The sequence below is a fragment of the Camarhynchus parvulus genome, chromosome 6 (genome assembly GCF_901933205.1).
Source record: "Camarhynchus parvulus chromosome 6, STF_HiC, whole genome shotgun sequence".
Taxonomy (NCBI): domain Eukaryota; kingdom Metazoa; phylum Chordata; class Aves; order Passeriformes; family Thraupidae; genus Camarhynchus; species Camarhynchus parvulus.
In genome coordinates, this window is record NC_044576.1 from 15,923,189 (window position 1) to 15,943,031 (window position 19,843).

Consider the following 19,843-nt stretch of genomic DNA (forward strand, 5'->3'; position numbering starts at 1 on the left):
ACTACCAAAAATGGTCCTAAGGACAAGTAACCTGGAATTATCACCTGGAGAACGTGTTCCTAGCATAGTGCATGATGCTGTCAAAGTCATAGGTCTCTCCAAGGGAGTTCACTTCCCCAGCTTCCATCTTTAAAAAGTTGTACTCCTGACCTGTGATGACAAACAAAAAGAAACAAACCACTCTTAGAGAACTAAAAAAAAAAGAAGACTTTTACCTGGGGAGCCTAGAATAAATGGATATGCTCCTCTGTTTCAACAATTCCAGCTGGACATCCAAAATTTCTATTCATATAGCTATTTTGACCCTTACTTTACAGCAATATTTCTTGTTCTCTATTCCAACCCTCAGATCACCAGCATTTCCCACAAGTGTAGCAAGAAAGGTTTCTACCCAGCCAAAAGCCAGGTGGAATAACCTGAAGCAGGATTTTACCTTGCTGTATGTTCTCTCTGATGATAGTGACATGCTGGTCCCTGTCAGGCCGTGTGTGCTCATGCCAGAAACCCACCACATGACCCAGCTCATGAGCCACAATACCAAACTTGTCACAGTTCTTTCCAATGGATATTGCCTGAGGGCCCCCCCCTCGGCGACCCACGTAGGAGCAACACCTGGAAAAGAAAACCCACAAACCCATCAGCGCATCAGTGACTTGAGGAACTCTAAAACACAGGAACAGAGCATGGATCTGGCAGGGTTCAGGACAGGCCAGCAGTTGCATACACTATATGTACTTACAGGTAAGTACAAGGAAAACGTTAAGAAAAAAGTGTGTGTCTATAAACAAGCACGTGTACACTTAAGTGTTATCTTAGGAAAAAAGAATCCAGAAAGGCTTAGCACCTTCTGAGCAAATACTAAACTATCCTAGCAATCCTCTCTGAAAGTGACCAGCTGCATCTCTGTGACAGATTCTCCAAGTCAGCCATTGGTGTGTTCTGGGCTAGACTTAGAAAGCCAGGTGTGACTGAAAGTGCTGTTTGCAATAGAGAGCTGCAGGGAATGCGTGCATCACTTACCCACACGTTCTGTACGTGAACACAATGAAGCTCTCTTCATCAGTTCTCTCCACAAAGGTCACACAAGTGTGCTTCTCCCAGTGCCTCATTGCTTGCTTAAAGATAGCTCTTTGGGTTCCTGGAAAAGAAACCAAGAGGAGCAAACAGTAAAGGCTGGCTTTCAGGAAAATCTCTAATGGATTTCATCTGGATATGGGAACAGTCAACCTTTCAAACAGCCAATCTTATGCCTGTAGACACCTCTTGGACTCTGGGGCCCACCTCCAGCTATAACATCACCTTCCCGTATCATCTTTTCTCTCCTTGTGCCTGATGAATTTACTGCTCTAAATAAAAAGGTAGAAAACTTTACAGATTAAGTACATCAATATTTGTGGATATAAAACATGTCACCTTTCTAGGTACAGGCCATTCTGGCAGAGCTGCCAGGTGGTCTGATCTGAGCACCAGCTACTAAGTGATGTGCCAAATTTGCTCTCATGACATGAAGTAATGACCATGCCCATCTTTCAAGACCCAGGAATCTCATGAGTGCTACAGATGCTCCTCAAAACTAAGGCAAAGTTATTGTCAGGACCCCAGAGTACTTCTGCTCCTTCTTTTCCAACAGCAGAGAGAATTCTCTCCTGGAAAAACAGGGGGCAAGCACAGCTCACAGGTGCTGGCCTCTAAAGAAAAGTGACTCAGTCACTCAAGTACTTCTTGGACTCCAAGAGAAGAACCATCTCAGTGCACACCTCAGCTTCAGGCTTCCACAGTGCACAACTCCTTGTGCAATCATTCCCACCCTACCTCAGCAGACAGATTCCCAAGGACCTGAGTCATCTGTGGGAGAGCTCGGCTCCAGAGATTTCCTGCACAGTTTGAGACAAACCCCATGGCAAAGAGAAAGCAGTGTTTTCACCACTGACCAGTGAAATTTCCTCCGATCACATAGGGGATGACCCCCCCAGGCCAGATCCTCTCGGCCCTGGCCGTGGTTGCCCTGCGCACTCTGGCAGAGGGGTGTGCATCCATCCCAGGCTCATCTGTGCGCTCCTTCCTCCTTGGGCTCCCTGCGAGCGTTGTGTTCTGCCCGCTGTCTGCAAGACACAGTGGCAACACTGTTTAAATTCTCTTTAGTTCCACCTGCAGCCCTCAGGCAATACCCTGGAGCTTCAGAAAAAGATAGAAAGAAAAAGCAAGGTGTTAAACCAAACCAGAAGTCATAGCCAGATTCGCCAGTGATTTTTTTGGGACTTTGAGACTGCTAATCTATAGAAAACTGTCCCTTCTTGTTTTGGAGCCTCCATACGCATCATGCCAAAGCTGTTCTCTATTAAGATGTCAAAGCACATCCTTCCCTGTCTCTAGCCATGCCTTCTCTGCAACAGCAACTCACAGATGGGGACACAGTACTCAAGAGGAACAGAAGGTGGGAATCAAGCCTAGATGCCACTGTATATTCTCAACTTCCCTACCTATCCACTCATCTGCAGAGAATGGTTTGTCCTATTATGAACAGCTTCACAGCAACAATTACTCATTTGAGTCGGCCTTGGAAGAAGGTGACAGCCTCCTAACTCTGAAATCTGTACTGAAAGGTATTACTTTGGTTTCACATACCAGGTCTTGGGTGGTTTGGAAATCTATAAAGATGGGACAGTCTCTCTTGGAGGAGGATGCTCAGGATGGGAAAAACAGAAGTGCAGATCTCTATTCATGCTGAATCTCTTCATTTTAATGAAAAGGAGCAAAAATACAAAAGGGAAAGCAGAACACATTTCTTGTTACAAAGGGTACGGGAGCCCTGCCTGTGTTGTGCTCAGCACTGGCTTTGAAACCTGCAAGAGGATTCATACAGGCTTCTAGGCAGACCCTGTCCCTTGCCCTGCATTTGTGCTGCTGCTCAGTATCTGCTCAGATACTTGCTATGCCTACATCAGTTGCACTTGTAATGTGCTGGCACCTTTACCCAAAGCTTCCTGGTTGTACACCCCCTAACTGAGGTGCCATGGGCAACTCAAACCCCCAAAGCAGCCACAGTCCAGCTGAGCTTTACAAACCTCTGTGTGCAGACACCACTGCTTAGATAAGCTCCCTGTGCTGCTCAGCTAACTCATCAGCTGGACTAGGGCAAAGGAATAACAGAGTACAGGGGTTGCTATGCCTTCAGAGAGTGCTGGCCTCAAGGGTCACTCCAAGGTGAACATCTTTGTCACTCTAAGGAGCAGCACCACTGACAGCGGCTCACAGCAGACTGCCGTGAAGCCCAAGAGGATGGCAATTTGTATGTAAATCACCAAGACTGGCCACAGCTTTGCTTCCCAAGTCAGAGACATGGGTTGCTGGGTTATTAAAAAGCACAGGTCCTGCTAAGATCTTCCTCTAGTGACCGGGGGGCTGCTGAGAGCCTCTTCCCCTATTCATCCCTCCAGCTGAAGCACCAGTAAGCAAACCACTACTGTCAAGGCTGAGGGGATCAATACAATGGGAAGGAAATTCAGGCAGTGTAAGGGAATGAAAAGAATGAACTTTAAACCCTCCCTACCGCTTCACCAGGTCAAGCCCTTCCTGCTGAAGACCTTGCTCTGAGCCGCAGGACAAAAACAGGAATTTGCCTTTTGTTCCTCCTGCTCCTAAGCACCTTCCTGCCATTTCAGAAGCTGCCCTATCCCCAGGTCAGCTGCTGGATCCTGGAAGGCAGATGCTCTGAGCTTGGGGGTTCTCCCAGAAAAGGAAGAACAACCCTCCTGCCTACACCTGGTACTGCTGGTACCAGGTAACAGCACAAACACTGGCATTGAAAGGGCCACAGCTAGAAGTGAGAGGGTCTCAGGATAATAGTCTTGTCTTCTATTCACAAACTGCTCCTATGCCTGCCCAAAATCTCTGTGGATTTGCACATGGGCAGCTCCTGATAGCAAACCCAAGTGAGGCGGTGTCTGCCCTGGGCTTTCCTGTGCAGCTCTGCACAGGGGACTCTGGGTCCACACTCCCGTGCCACAACGCTTCCATTCCTTGCCAGCAACACACACTCTTGGGCAAGTTCTCCTCACCAGTCCACAGCAGCTCTTGACTGCTCCTTAGTAGGTACTTTTCTGCTTTTTACAACTGAAATTTGTTAAATTCTCCTCCCTGGAGAGGCCTGACACATTCTTCTAGCAGGGGCTGCTTGTGGGTGAGGATGAGCTGTTGCCTCTGTATCACTTTGGTTATTGTTTCCCCTTTCATGCACTTACTTAAACTGCCTTTATCTCAACCAACGGGTTTTCTCACTCTTGCTTTTCCTGCTTTCTCACCTCTCCTGCTGGAGGAGGGGAATAGTGACTGGGTGCTTAGCTTCTGGCTGGGGTCAACCCACCACATTATACAAGGCAAACCCACCCCTTCAGAGAGCTCACCAACAGCAAAGAATGCCTGGGCAGGGCATGGAGGCACACACAAGTACAAAACAGTACAAAAGTACATTTTCACAGAGGGTAAAAAAAGTAAACAAAAGATACCCAAAGGTCTGGGTGGGGTACCACCTTACCCTTTTTAACTGCTTTGTCACTGTGGTCAGTTGAAGTGGCATTTTCACTTGACAACTCTTCTCCCAGGCCTCCTGCAAAGGAAAAAAGAGCAGAGACTCATCTCTGGTGAGCTGGCTGGCAGACCTCTGATGCGGAAAGGACAGCAGCTATCAATAATGCCAGCTGGGGGTCTGCTGGCCACAGAAACTGTCTGCTTTCCCTGTTCAGGGAGCAGGGACTAAACCCTTGATAGAGCTAGGCACTTTTCCCAGATTTGCTCCTAGCCTATGGTGACACTTTGCAACTCATTACCATACCATGCCTAAGTTTCTCCATATGCTGAATAAGCAGAAAGTCTCTTCTAGAGAAGGCTAATTTCATGGAGATTTAATGAGAGCAAGAGCTGAATGAGCTGATCTCTGTAGAGGTATTGCAAGAGCAAGTTTCTGCAGTCTTGGTGGCAAGATAAAGCATGAAGAGCATGGTGAACCACCACATGCAGAAAAGAATACGCTGTTGGTCATACAGCACTGCTGGATGCAGTGTAGACACTTCCAAGAGGGATGTCTCACTTTCAAGACAGCTGGACATCTTCCAGTCACTGAAGCAGTCCTGCTTTGCCAGCTGGAAAACTCTCCTTTGCTCTGGAGCTGGCTTCTAGCAAATCCTTCTCCAGCCCGTCCAACGGGGCAAGGACAGGAGAAAAGGACATCTCTGGCAACTTGGAGAAGGACTGAGAGGATGGTAACAAATCTCCAACATTATACTACTATAACTGATACGAGTATCAGGAAAACTATGATGAAAGATAGTTACAAAACAATTCAGAAGAAAATAAAACACCCAGACTTCCAGCTGGCTATAGGTTAGAGCTTCCTAGTCCAAGAGACACAGTAAATCAGGGGTTTGTCTCCCAAAGGAAGTGCCACAGTTTAACAGAGCTAGGCTGGACAAAAGCCATTAGATGTGTGAACAGGAACAAGCCTGATTCAACAAGATTGATTGCTCTGAACTCTATCACTCTTTTCCAGCTTCAGTGTCCCATCCCAAGATTTCCCTTTGTTTTCTTTCATGCCCAGCCCTCGTCACTTCCTTAAGCCCAAACTCAACAAAAGTTCCTCTCCTCAGTTTTACATCCCCAGGACTTCTCCCACCCCCACCCCTGCAAAGTATGCTATTCTTCACACAATATCTCATTCCATTTAAAGGAAACCCCAACTAGCCATTCATCACCAGAATTATTAAGGCATGCAGTCTTTGCTGAGGCAAAGGATAATTTTGTATTTCTAAATAAGTGCAGCTTGCTTCCAGTCACAAACAGATTGCTTCTTAATTGAACTTAGGAGGTGAATTATATGGTGAATTAGGGAAAAAGAACAACTCTGTTTTTAGTGAATTGTTCTCCTAAGAGGGAGCTGCATGGGATTGAATTGCAAATGATGGCACCAAACCCTGGAGCCGGCCCCTCTGGCGTGCCCGAGCTGCTGACCTCTGCCGTGCCGGTGCCGTTGGAGCACACGGCTTTTCCAAGCTCTGAGCACATTCTTTCCCAGAGATCAGCACAGGCCTTGGTTTCTTATGCAAAGAAGAGGTTTGAATAAACTAGTGTGACTAATGAAATCTACAACATCTTTGCATATTTTGTCTTATAGTAGCCCATGAAAAGGGAGAGCACTACACAAAGGCCAGATATGGGGGTGCATATATACCAGATATTTTCAAACTCTAATCTCACTCATACAGGCAGGGAGCACCCACAGCCTTGTGTCCCACAAGGGTGTTTGGAAACAAACGTGAACATTTTAGAAGAACCTTTTCTTATTCACTTGAGTTTTTAGACATTTCCTATCACCATGATGCCTAAAGATATCCCAAAAATTCAAGTCATTGGACAGACATTTAGTCCTCTTCTGATTCTTTCCAAGAGAGGGCTAATGTAGGATCCCAGAAGAAGTGATTGGCCATTAACAATAAATAAGGAAGCCAAGAAATGCACTTTCTATCTGGAAGCAGCTGCACATAGATTGCAGTTGATGTGTCGTCCTGCTGTCCCCTCAACACATTCCTGAAGTGATACCTCTCTGTCGGACTCCTCTGTCACATCCAGAAGCAGAACATATTCCAGCGTTACTGCTCCAGAGCATGAAAGTCCCATGTATGTGCTGAAACCCATTATCATTGGGAACACTGAAGAGGAGAAGGGAGATTTCCTGTTTGACATTGTGCTCTGTGGAAAGCCAATAAAAGCAGGCTGGGTATCCCACAAAGACATGACATTGACTTTAATGGATTTCCAGCAGTTAACAAGCCTCCCAAGATCACTTTCATCCTCATTACTTTCCACCCACTGCTGTGCTAGACCAGCACTCATCCTTCTTCAGCCTGAGTTTTGTATGCTTCTCCCAGAACCAGCTGAAGATAGAGAATTTGTTGGGTCATGTCTCCATGCAGAGAGCTGCACTAGATCTTCTAAACCCTCTTAACCTCCACATTTTCGTAATTCAATTCTTCCTAATAATTTGTCCTACTTAACAGGTGCAACCCCAGCAGAACACTGCTGGACTCCCTGACCAGGTAACTTAGTTCCTGTGCATGACCTGGCAGAGACACAAAAGAGATTCTCTACCCAGGCTGGGGAATATTTCACCTTCTACCTACAGTGCACTTGTACAACAACTTGTTTTTCTGTTTCTCACAGACCAGCACTGCCAGTGGAGCTTGGCTAACTGATGGAAATGTCCAGTAGCTTGAAAGAACCACAAATCTGAGATAAATCCACCATGCCTGCAAGCATGGCTGAAGAACAGGTGTATAAATTGTTTTCAGAAGCTGGAAGAAGCCTGAGGTGGTAAGTAAGGGCCCAGCAAAGCAGAAAGCAGCAGGCTGGGGCACTGCTGTGAAGAAAGCAGTTTCTCTCACTCTCCTAGGAGAGGAAAATGAAAAACCAATTTTGTTAAATGAAGTCCAAGTTGTTCAGCTGAAACCAAAATAAAGGACAAGATATTAAGAGAGCGCGCACAAAGCATCATGCCACCAAAGCTATGATGTTGGTGGTTCCCTTGCACCACTAGCACGGGCAAAAGGTGTGCAGCCTGAAGGAAGAGCAGGAAGCAGACTCCATTCAGAACCCTCACTTCCAGTAAGAGAGGGTGGGACTTGGAGAAGTAGTAATATATCAGACCTGAAAACGTGTCTTCTACAAGATGCAATTTAGGATTGAAGGTATGTATTGCTGCGCACGTTCTGGTTTGGTTTTTTTGCTTAAGCCCAGGTAGTCTGAATCACCAAAGAGGGGAACAATCAGGTCTCTTGCCAACTAAGGCTTCTGCTCTTCTTCCACTTGTTTATGAACCATGAAGGGGTTCTTGTCTGAAAAAGGAAGAAGAAAGCCAGGCAAAGCAGTGAAGCAGCCTGCTGGTGAATCAGAATGCATGTAATTGGCCCAGAAATACCTACCACCCTCCTATTGGGTCCATTTAAGATCTCAAAGCTGCTTGAGGGGCCGCTGACTTCCAAAACATTTTAGCACCATCTGTCTTTCAGCTTGCACTGGAAAATGCCACTCTGAGGCAAGACGAGTTACCCAACTGAAAGCAAAGAAGAAACATCAGTCTATCCTGAGTCAAGCTTCATTTTCAAATGATGCCTACCTAAAATGTTAGTCTAAAACCCAACAAGTGACAATAGGAACTATAGGTGTCTGAAAAATTGCAGTCTGAGAACACAGAATATTCTTACACAGGAAATTGGATGGGATGAAGCTTGCAACACCACCCTTTTTTTCCAAATTGTAAAAGTTTCCATTAAAATCAAAACCTGTTTCAGAACAGGTCCAAGCCAGGATACTTTTTCCTCTCCAGACCAGTGAAGAATCTTTTCATGTTCACAGAGTTTTCCTTTCCCTTTCTGGTTGCTGTCCACACAGGGAAAGAGTTCCACAGCTGAACTTTGAAGGTAGCTACCACCCATATGCTCACCACCTCTGCTGAGGACAAAGGAGTCCACAGTGAGCACTGAGGACTTTGCTAAATCAGAAAAATTGGAAAATCTGTCAGAGAGTAACTTGGCTGTGCACATAATTATTTGCTCTCAGGTGAATCGAACCACAGCAAGACGTTTTCTAATATATCTTACTGTGGAGAAAAGGCCATTTCAGAGCTGGGACACAACACAGTGATTAAAAAAATACTTTTGAAAAATTATTAACGACTTCACCTCCCCTACCTTATGCATTAGAACACTCTGCTTTCATAGTCTCACTCAATATACAGGCTATTCACATGCCATGGCTTAAAGACTGCAATGAAGCACCAACAAAACCAAGTAGTGCAGTTAACATTAAACATTAGTCATTCTTTAGAGTTTCAGTTCTAGTCAGTTCTGACATATTATGACCATCAGAGAAGCTCCTGGAAAAGCAGGATAAGTCCAACAATGCAAACATGTAGTTTTTAACTTCATTAACCAGTGGTCAAGAACTGTTTAGCATAGGAAGAGACTTTATTTCACTGGGTTTTCTAAGCACAGAAAAAGTGATGATTTTATTAAAATAATTTCTGATGGGAAAATGCATTCAGAATGCAGAACAGATGTTTCCCAGAGCTGGTGGAGAGTCTATAGCAAAAACCTTTCATAAACCCCTGTACCCTGGAGATCTGAGCAAATGATTTGAGATATATCCTTCAGCATTTCCTGTCAGTGGAATAGCTGAAGCTCCCTCAATTTACTTAAAGAAAAATAAATTAAAGAAAGGAAGAATTCTGAGCCCCAAATTCCCTGCAGGAATCTGTTTTTCCTATTCAGAGTAAGCTGACTAGCTGCAATAATTCAGGAGAGTCCCAAGGTCCAGAGGCTTGACAGGCAGATGTGTCATTACACATCAGCTGTGAATGCTTGAGCAGGGAAGGAGGACAGTGGCCTCACAGGGAAGTTCACGAGAAGAGGAAGGTGAGTACAGCTAAGCAAACCCAGGGCTGCCACAGACATCAGCTGCAAAGCACTTAATGGACCAAAATCTTCTGCTGGCCAGCTGTATTTGGAGTGGGATGGCAGGCAGAGCAGAAGTGCAGGCAGCACCATTCCCAAACATTCTGTATTTTCCCTAGATACTGCCTGCTCTTCTGGAAGTGGCAACATTGCTTTTACACTGTGATGGATCTTGTTTTTAAAGAAGGCATTACAAGAAAGGGGACAATCTGACCCAACCTCTCACTAAGAGTTAAAGGGGATCAACACTCTCTGGATAAAAGGAAGGACTGAAGACTCAAGGAGGTCTTTTCTAGCAGGCTGTAACAATCACTTCTGTTTCCTAGGGTAAAAAAGAGAAATGAGAGATAAAAGAAAGAAAAAGGTTACCTACAGCCTGTGTCATCTCACTGGTTTCTTCCAGTGAGAAAGAGCTCTGCAAGTATAGTGCTTTCACTGAGGCAAGTGAAAATGAAATACTAAAGTGGGCACATGAGTATCCTGGCCATGTGAGTGTCTCTGTTAGTTAGCCAGGTCCCCACACATGGGGTAAGACTTCTCTCCTCCCAGCATATAGAATGAGTAATGCATAGTACCAACTGTCCCCATCCCCTTGCACTTGATTTCTTGTCAATGGACAAGATGGATCAAGACCTACTCCTAAAAGGTGTCTGCTTCACTATTACATTCCTCTCAATTCACAAAAATCACCTTCCCTCTCTGTCTTTCTTTTGGAAGGAAACAGAAAGGAAAAGGAAGAAGGAAGGTGATCTTGCAGGCAATAAGGAAACTGTTAAGATCCGGCTTGGGTTCATCCACTGCTGTCCTAGTGGACAGTACCAACCTCACAGCCTCCCTTGGCTGACATTCCTTTCCTTCTGACCGGCAGTGTCTGATTTCTTCAGCCTCAGTGCAGCCCAGGCTGCTCCAGACAGGGCCATGCACTATTCCCTGTGCTACCCTGCAGCAGTGCCCTGCCCGGCTCCAGCTGGGGCTCCAGGGAGAGCGTGCTGCTCTCAGCAACCCAGCCAGGCCACTGCTCCCCTTCAACCTTCCTAATCCTCTTGTTTTCCCCCCACCTTGTTTACATGGGATAAAAATTAACTCAAAATGAAAACACTTACATGGGAAGCTAAATTATGTTTGAATGGAATTAAAACACTTTCCATGAAGAACATTTTGTGCCACTATGGAGACCTTTCTTCCTGCCTAGACATTCAGACACTCACAGTCCTGGAGCTTCTTGGAGAGTTTTTGGTACCTTCTTATGCCCTGGGAGCCTGAACCATGTTTAACAGACAGCTGAGCTGCCTAAGCAGATACAGCTGAGACACTTCATCTGCTTGGTTACCTACCAACTCCACCACAGCCCACTTAAAGAGCACCTGAAACCAATTGCCAAGCCAGGGAAACTGAGGCAGGAGCCAGCACTGGAGCCAGACAAGTGGGACTTAAAACACTTTGGGAGCATAAGCCAAATGTAGCCACTGTTAGGTAACCTTAGACCATCTCCTTCCTCAAGGTCATCCCTGCCTCCCTGGTGGAAGAGGTGCCCAAATGCCTCGCTGTCATTGGAAGAGCTATGGGGGAGCTGAGGACTGAGGGCAGAGGCCCTTTCCCTTCCCTCCCTGCCCCATGGGTGCTGAGGAGCTGCCCTGTCCCTCCCAGGGACAGCTGTGCTTTGCAGGGGGAGTGGGGTCTCAAACCTACCCCACCACAAACTGACTCCAGGATTCAGCAACAACTGAAGAAAAGGAGTGGCTAATCCCCTCCCTAACACAGCCTGATGCATCTCACACTCCCTTTTCCTCTCTAGGAAGTGGAACTGCAACATAATCTGAATATTTCCTTTTGCTTCTGATCTTTGCCCTGGAGAAACTTGTTACCCGTTCCCTGGGGCTGTCCAAGTCACCATCTGGCCTCAGAAATACAACAGCAAACACAGCCCAGTGTTCCAGCCTAAAACTAATTTGCTTTCTTTCCCCACTTGACAGCTGAATAAATACTTTGTCCTCACCATTTGAAAAGCGGAGCTGCAGCAAAGGGGTTTTGTCCACTGCAGCTACAAGCATCAGCCTTGTCTCCAAATTAAGCCTGAACAAGTGGCTCAAAGTGAACACATTTATTCCACAAATGTAACCCCTTTCTGTTCAGAATCAACCACGAGCAGTTTACAACTTCCAATTTATTTGTTGCTTGCTATTGTCCAACAAGCCATTTTGGCAATTGATTGTTCCCTGGACCTTCCAGACGTTTTTCTGACCAGTGCAAGCAACTTTTATTTTGTGGACACAGATTCCTGCTTGAAAGTAGAAAGTCTGAGGGTCAAGACAGCCCAGCCAGTCTGAGTGACCATCCTGAAATGACTGCTCTCAGAGCTTATAGACCCTACTCTTTCAGGGACTGTTTCTGCCCCTAAACTCATTTGCCTAAAACACTCTCAGAAATGACGAGGCAGTTTCTGCAACTGAGGCAAATACAATTTTTCATTTGAGCAAATATTCAAGGAAATTAGGTATTTGCCCAGCTCTGAAGCACAAATGCATGATTTAGTCAATGCCACAGTTATTGGCTAAGCACTGTCGAATTTTACAATTAGGGTAATGGATTTAACTTTCAATGTAATTTCCATATGGATAAACTGATCTCCTCAAGTACATTTGCCCATGTGCTCCCTTCATCACAGTTAATTAATATAAAACTATTTAATAACGTCCACTCAGATACAAAAGACCATTCAGACTCCTCTGGCATCAGTAAAAGCAACAGCCTCCAAATGTGATACACCAGCTGTAGACGAGAGCAAAAGAAAATTTAATTAAGAGCGATCAAGAGCACGACAGTTGCAAAGAGAAATCAGATGTTATAAATGTTCCTACACTGTGATTATCCCAGCTCCTGAAAGGGTTAATTGTGCCAACCAGTACCAACTTCCAGGTGCTTTAGATGTGCCCAGGAGACCTTTGAGATGAGGAAAGTAGTGGGGCTGGGAGCCAAAACCTGGCATAGTTAAGGGTGGAACAGCAGGGATTTGGCATCACCTGTGCAGGAGCGCTTCAGCAGCCATGCCCAGAGCTGCAGCCTGTGCTCAGAGCTGCAGCAGCCGTGCCCAGAGCTGCAGCAGCCGTGCCCAGAGCTGCTGGTGGCACCACACTGAACAGGAAGAAGCTACAGAAACAGTGTTTGGAAGCAGCTTCAGCCAAGGCATCAATGGATAGCTTCTGCAGATGTTTTTGGGTGCTTAAATAATGTTAATTGCTCATTAACAAAATCCATACTATTTAATTTCTGAAGTGTGGCATTTGACAAGGGTATACTGAGTTACTTGCCTTCCTGGATGATTTCTGAAAGAAGCATATGAATTGTGACTCACAAGATAAGCACAACTGAAGTTTCCACTAAGAATGAGTAAGCGGCAGTGTTTGAAATAGCTGGGGATTTTTGTTACAATGGAGAAAGCTTTATTGCTTGGATGGATTCATTTGTGCAATATTGCAGCACTCATAAAACCACTAAAATAAAACTGTGTAAGGCTGAACATTGACTGCACAGCAGAAATCAAACCACTTATTTTGACAGGTGGAAGGCCACCATCCAGAAAACTTGATTTCAGGGAACAGTGCATTTACAAAACAAACTCTGTGGAGCATGTGACCAGCAGCCACTGGGAACTTAGACAGGAAGAAAAAGAACATCTTAGTCCACAGGAAATGTGGAGCAAGTAACAGGGCTGTGTCATTCAGGTTGTGCTCTGCCCATTCAAGTGTACTCAGCACCATTGCTTGGGACTGTCTTTACCCTGCCCTGCAGAACCTTTATGAGAAGCAAAGGCAAAAAAGGAGACAGATTTCATTTCTCTGTTTGTCACAAGTCTGGAACACCACAGCCAAGTGTGTAAAGGAATACTGCAAGCCCACTAGCCCCAGCTGGTTTCAAAGCAACATGCAACGCTGGAAAGACCCTAGCTGAAAGAAAATCAGAGCCTGTTGGTGGGACAGGTGGAGTAAAGACTCTAGCACCTCTTGTTGCTTGCTACTCAGGCAGATCTCAAACAGCACCCACTGCACAGGAAGGCACTGGACAGCCCCTGAGAACAGGCAGATGTGGCCAAAATCCTGATTTCCCCACTCCTGACAGCCATGCTGTCCTGACTCAGGGCTTCTTCTCCAGCCTTACAAGGGAGATCTGTCCCCTTTGCACATATACACACTCCATGCTTTGGCATCCTGACTTGATGATCTTCCCTCCTCTCCTACCATCAAGCACCAGACTGGCAGATTCTAGTCCTGCAACTAGAAAAGGTGCATCCCTAAGATGAGAAAAATCCCTCTCAATAATTTCCAGAAAAGACTTCAAGCTGGCACTCAGAAACCCACAAAGAAAAGCATTTGGTGTGAAAATATCAAACCTAAGATAGGCATCTTCTAGTGGAAGAGTCTTAACTACAGAGGAAATTAGAAGGTCTACCAGCTAAGGGTATCAAGATTTATGCTTAGTTATCTTTATGCTAGAGAAAATCAAGCAAGTCTGAGAAGATTGCAATAGGAATGTAAGACTCTGGGCTGGGAGAAAAAAGCACAGTATCTGCTTTTCTTTAAAGAGAAGATCACTGGCTTATTGCATGGAAGGGCAGATATGGGACAGGGGATAACTCTGAAAAGCAGAGGGAACAAGAACACTCTTGGCCCTAGAGGACTAACTCAGCTCCTCCAAAGGGGAGCTCCTGCTTTGCCTTAGCAAACCACAGAACTGTGGGAAATGCATTTCATGGTTGTCTGCCCTGGTAAAACCCCTGAGTGAATCGACTCACAGAGGTAAACATTTGGACTAGTCATAGGAAAATCATCTGGCACAGCTAACCAAACCTCAGCATCAGGCCAGCTCTAGGCACCTACCTTTCCACTCCTGAGGCTCCTCTTCCTGTTAAAAATGTGCCTGGACTGCAGAGACATCCTCAGAGTGTTTGTCACGTGTTGTGGAAAACTGAAAGGAGGTATGCAGACAGCTGGACAGAGCCCTCAGACAGGTCTGCTGGAACAAAGATGCTCCTCTACTCACACAGGAGGAAGCAACCTTCACTAAAGATTTCCCAGGGAAAGAGCAGACCCCTGCAGAGGGTTCACAGATGTGGGTTACGTTACAGCACGTACACAGTTACTTGCATTGCTCCTGGCCAATTATGACCAATACAGCTCAGGTTAAGTTAGCACAACCCATAGACTTGCTCTAAGACTAAATGAATTAAAAGTTGGGCTTCAAGAAGCCCTAAATGCTATGATTCTGTGGTTCTGTGAAATCCAGCAATGCTGAAGTCCACTCCTTCTACCCTGAACTGAGTGACATTACAGTAGAGCACCAAATATGAGTTACAGTGGGAAAGCCAGCTGAGGTGGCAAGCATGTGTCAAATCAGCTGAATTTAACAGTCTTGCTTTCAAATCCATAAATCAGATCGTCCCTGGAATCTCACTTAGTCACGGTCTAAATCCCTGGATTTTGCAGTCTTCTAGAAGTATATTTTGCACTAAGTTAAAATTCACTAGAAACACATGAGTAGCATTCAAGAGGACTCTGGTGTAATGTGCAGCACTACTACTGGCCCCAGCCCCTTTACTGAGGAAGCTCTCACGAAGTGAAACAGCAGAAACCCTGCTGGTGCTTGCCACCAGTACCTTAAGCACTCCACTGCAGAAGTCCTGCTCTCCACCCTGAAGCAGCGCAACTCTCAGCAGGAGAGCTGCACTCCAGCAACCTGCCCAGCGAGTAAATCCAGCTTACACAGGATTGCCTTTCCTCAAGAATGCAACCAGAGACAGATGAGCATCTTAAAACGAGAACAAGCAAAGCATTCTGGTGCAGATGGGCCCATGTGCAGATGCGGTGAGGCAGCAGAGCAGCTGACTGTATTTTCACAGCACACTCAAGAACAGCAGAGCTGCTGCCAATGAACCAGGTCCCTGCTCTTAAGACAAGGTCTAATGCAGAACTCCTGTCTGCCTCATTTGTCAGAGAATTACTGGCATCAATTTGCTGTCAGAGCCTCCAGTCACTGACAGCAGCCTCTGTCTCCCCTGATTTCAGCAGAGAGCCTGGGCTCAAATATATCCCTCTCCCAGCTGCACTGTGATCTGAAGCATTACTCTAGCAGAAAAGATGCTCTTTGAATTTCTTCTGCCAGTCATTTGTGGCAGTGTGAAAGGCTCATCAAGGCCTTCAAGCCATGAGCCTTAAAACCTCTCAGGATGAGAGGTACAGAAAACTTGTTTGGACTGTTCTTGAAAAGCATTCTTGGCCACAGTGGGACGTGGAGTCAGCTTCTTAGCAGCAAGCCCAGCATGGCATCAGTGAGGGCAGCCAGATGCCCTCAGCTTCTGATCTGCTGCTGCCAAACCCTGAAGAGACAAATTTGCCCTTCTTACTCACAGAGGTGCCTTTCAGGACTAGAAACTGTCTCCATGACACAAAAGTCAGGTAAAGGCGTAATGTATCAGAAAAGTCCTCATAACCGCCAAAATGCCCATAAAAACTTCAATCAAGCCAGTTAGTATTAAACAGGCACATACTTCTAAGAGGCATGGCAAGAAATAAGGTCTTCCCCTGTGCCAAATGCTTCAGCAGATAATCACCTTACACCAGCGGACTCATTTGGGTCCAAAAGAGAGGTGACACTGTGCAATTTCCCAGCCTGCCTCTGGATTCCCTTTTTTTCCCACTGCAGCAGATGAATCCTCAAAGTTTTCAGTCAAATTTCTTTTAAACTAAATTATATTGTAAAAGCAAATATTTTTACTAGAGTTTAAAGAAATACAAGAAACTTTTCAGAACTGCAAACTTTTTGAAAAATCTTTCATCAAAGTGATTAGGAGTTGGTGATGCATGGGCTTGCTCAGATAGCACCCACTGGCAGATCTCCAGGTAACAGATTAATTCCATTATGTTCTGAACCATTACTGTCTCTCTACAGGTCCAAATCCTAAGGGCATCCATTTCAACACCACTGCATGAGAACGCCTGATTTTCATAGTAAATGTAACATCTAAACTTGATCCCACAGAAACAGAGATAGGGAGGCAGCTAAGACCTGCATTTTAACAATATGCCTCATTGTTTGTGCCTTCTTCTAGCAGGAAAATATTTTTAAGGAAGAGGAGAAATTCCTTGTTAGGTAGATTTTATATGGTATTGCACATCGTGACAGCAGGATGAGCAGGTGATGTGGAGGACATAGTTTGGTCTGCAAAATTTCTTATAATATAAAGCAACAAACAAAAAAATCACAAGCAAGTCTCGGAGTTTAGGACTTAGGTTCAAAGGAGAACAGCCAATGAGGGAAAAAAAATCTGGTTTAGAAAATTAGAAAAATCTTAACTCAAAGAAAGGTCAAATGTTCAACTTTAAACAGCTCTTTTGCCAGATCACTGATTAGAATAAAACTAGGTTTCAGGTAAAACAGAGCTGAGGTGAGAGACCTGTGGAAAGGAGCCCAGAAGTCATGTAATGATCACAATTAAAATTGGGTTGGAGGACAGCACTTTGGAAAAAAACCTTCAGGGATGTCATGGAAGGGTCTTGATAAGAAATGAACTAGTTGGTAGCTCCTGGTAGAGCACATCTCCTGGCATTCACTCACAGTTAATCTGCACTGCATGCAAATAGCCTCACACAGCTCAGAGCTTTAACCAAGTCACTGCAGATAAACATGCCGACTTCTAGCAACTGCTTGGATTAACTGGGTTCCACTCAGCCACAGATCACCACCATGCCTGCTTTTCCCTGAACAGGGCCTGAAGGAAACTCCACTTGTACAATGTAATCTAACGCAGGATGCTTGCACACGAGATGCTATTGAAAACCTACTGCAGTTTTCAGAGGCTTGACCTGTACTCGTCCTGATAAATTTTTAGGAAGGAAGCTCCTTTGGAGCAAATGAGACTGCTCACACGAATAAGGACTATCAGGTCATACACTGCAGTCCAGAAGGCTTAAAGTACATAGCACAAATTATGCAATTCTCTATGTAATGTCAATTCCCAATGTGACCACTAACACAAAAGAATCTGAGTATAATGACAGAGAAATCCACACAAAGCCAAAGATGAACATCATTGCTGGAGCACTGAAGCAAGGTACCAAGGAGACAGCCCCCCCTAAAATCCACATGAGCAGTTTTTGAGGGGATTGCTAGAGAGCTCTGAGCCAGCATTGCTCAGAGGGAAGGAACCATGGTCCTGCTCTGTGGCTTTACCAAGGAGACAATGCTATTTGGTCCATTGCTTTTAGATACTAGGAATAAAACATTAACTCCAATATTTGCTGAGAAAATGCTTGGAAACACTGAACTTCGCAGCATTCCCCTCTCAAGCAGGATCACAAATATTTAGTTTCTGAAAAATTACCATGGCATTTCTGCAAGCAGGAAATTAATGGAGAAAACATGCCTGAAGCGCACTCACGCTGTGAAACTAAGCTCAGGGCAGAGATCCATGACAGAGATTCATGGCAAAATCCAAAGAGTTCTCTGATTCCCTGCTCCTCTCTCTCAAGGACCTAGAGAAGTACCTAGCTATTTTGTAGACAATGACTGGGTGAGGGTGAAGAAGGGTAAAACTTGAAACATCTGACAGTCTCTGTGTTTACCAGCCAAGGCAAAGCTTTCCCTCAAGCAGTACAATGCTGGTTGCAGAGGATCACGTGTACAATCACTCCTAAGCACATGGGAACCTCAATCCTCCTGCAGAGCCTGACAGCTGCAGATGCTCCACACCTACAAACAGCCCAGCAGTGTCAAACTGCACCATTTTCCCTTCTCCTTCCAGCTGAACAGCATTTTCTGGGAACAAGGGAACAACACTGGGCCAGAAGAACGCCGGGATGCCTAACAGCATGGTCAGAAGGGCAGCTCCCTGCAGGAAGAGCCTGGGTGTCTGTATATAGGTACCAAGGACTTCCTCCACTATACCACTAATCCGATTAACGGCTTTAGGCAACTCTGAAATGTTATCATTCAAGGGCTTCCATTCATAAAGGCTCTTAGGCTGTTTCTGTACAGAGGTTGCATTCTTCCCACTGGAAATAAAGCAGGGAGTAGGATTTTCTCCCAGGGAAGAATGGAGCCCAATCCCCCACCATGCTGAAGTAGGCCACCCTCTTACAATTCACAAGAGTGTCAAACAAGCCTCACAAGAGAAAAATCAACCCTTCCTGCCCATGCAAAGAGCCCCTCACAGGGCAGGTGACCACAGAGATCCCTCTGTGTGTGCTCTGCAGAAAACATCCCAGTCCCAGGGGCTACCCACTTGTCAGAGATGGGTACAAATGAAACCTGCTAGAGATGAGGACAAGGGAAAGTGAGTGAGGTGACATCTCTGTTCACCCAAGGCAAAGCACTGTGTGATGCATCAGTAAAAAGTGCAAAGAAGAGACTGGTCCAAACACACCACACGAGCCATGGCTGTAAGAGATCTGTGCCAGCATTAAATGATACAGATGTGAGTTATAAAACCCAGTTCATTTTCCAGATGGCACAGGTCTGGCACCAGTGCCAAGTGAAAGAAATGTGCTAGACATGACAACTAAAAAAGGTACCAGAGAAAACTGATACATTCAAACGTATCTGACTTTGCTTTCCCAGTAACGTCCTCATCTAACTTCAGGAATCAACAAAGAGATTAAAAGAGATTAATGTGACACAGCAATGCAGGACAATGGCATTTCCAGGGAGCTACCCATAATCTGAAGAACTGGACAGCCCTTCTCTATCCAGAATTTCAGTTACATTGACAATTAAATATGCCTGTGTTGGATGTGTCATCTTTCACTCTCCTCCCAAAAGGAAGCTGGACCACTCAATCCTAGAACCACACCTACATGGTACTGAGATGCTCTGAAGCCAAAGCTAGGCAGTTACAAAGAAAGAGAACCAGCCACCAGTGCTTTCAAATGATAGATGAGCTGAGTTGCACAGGGGTCAGGTGAACATAGTTTCAGTGATTCTTGCCTCTACCCACCCTGTCACCGTCCTTGCTAACCTAGAGGCAGAACAGCAAAGAAAAATAGAAATTTGTTCTGACCTTCTTTGTCTCCAGTCCCTCTAAGAGCTCAGACTTCCAGCAATTTCTCTCCTGCAGCATAAAGTGAACTATAGGGAAAAACACTGTGGGGAGCCGTCTGAATCAGATGCAGTGTTTCAGAGACTGTTAGAGCTGGAGTCCAGTCAGAGTCCTGAGTCAAGAAATACCTTTGGTCTGGCATGAGACCGAGCACACATTAGAGTTGCACAGGGGGACAAACTGAGCACACACACTTTACATAAAATCAACACAATTGCTAACCTATTTTGATTAGAATATCACTTCTAGGGCAGTC

The 19,843-nt window shown here is 45.4% G+C and overlaps 1 protein-coding gene across 1 annotated transcript in view; it reads right to left on the reverse strand.

The window, feature by feature from the left end:
* The window catches only part of TLL2 (tolloid like 2), an 84,864-nt gene that overhangs the window by 33,120 nt on the left and 31,901 nt on the right, over positions 1-19,843 (reverse strand). The window contains exons 3-7 of the mRNA XM_030951148.1: positions 4,535-4,606; positions 1,932-2,102; positions 1,021-1,138; positions 434-612; positions 45-150 (exon numbers count right to left, since the gene is read on the reverse strand). Of these exons, the coding sequence (XP_030807008.1) occupies positions 45-150; positions 434-612; positions 1,021-1,138; positions 1,932-2,102; positions 4,535-4,606 (646 nt within the window). The remainder of the gene's footprint in view (positions 1-44; positions 151-433; positions 613-1,020; positions 1,139-1,931; positions 2,103-4,534; positions 4,607-19,843) is intronic.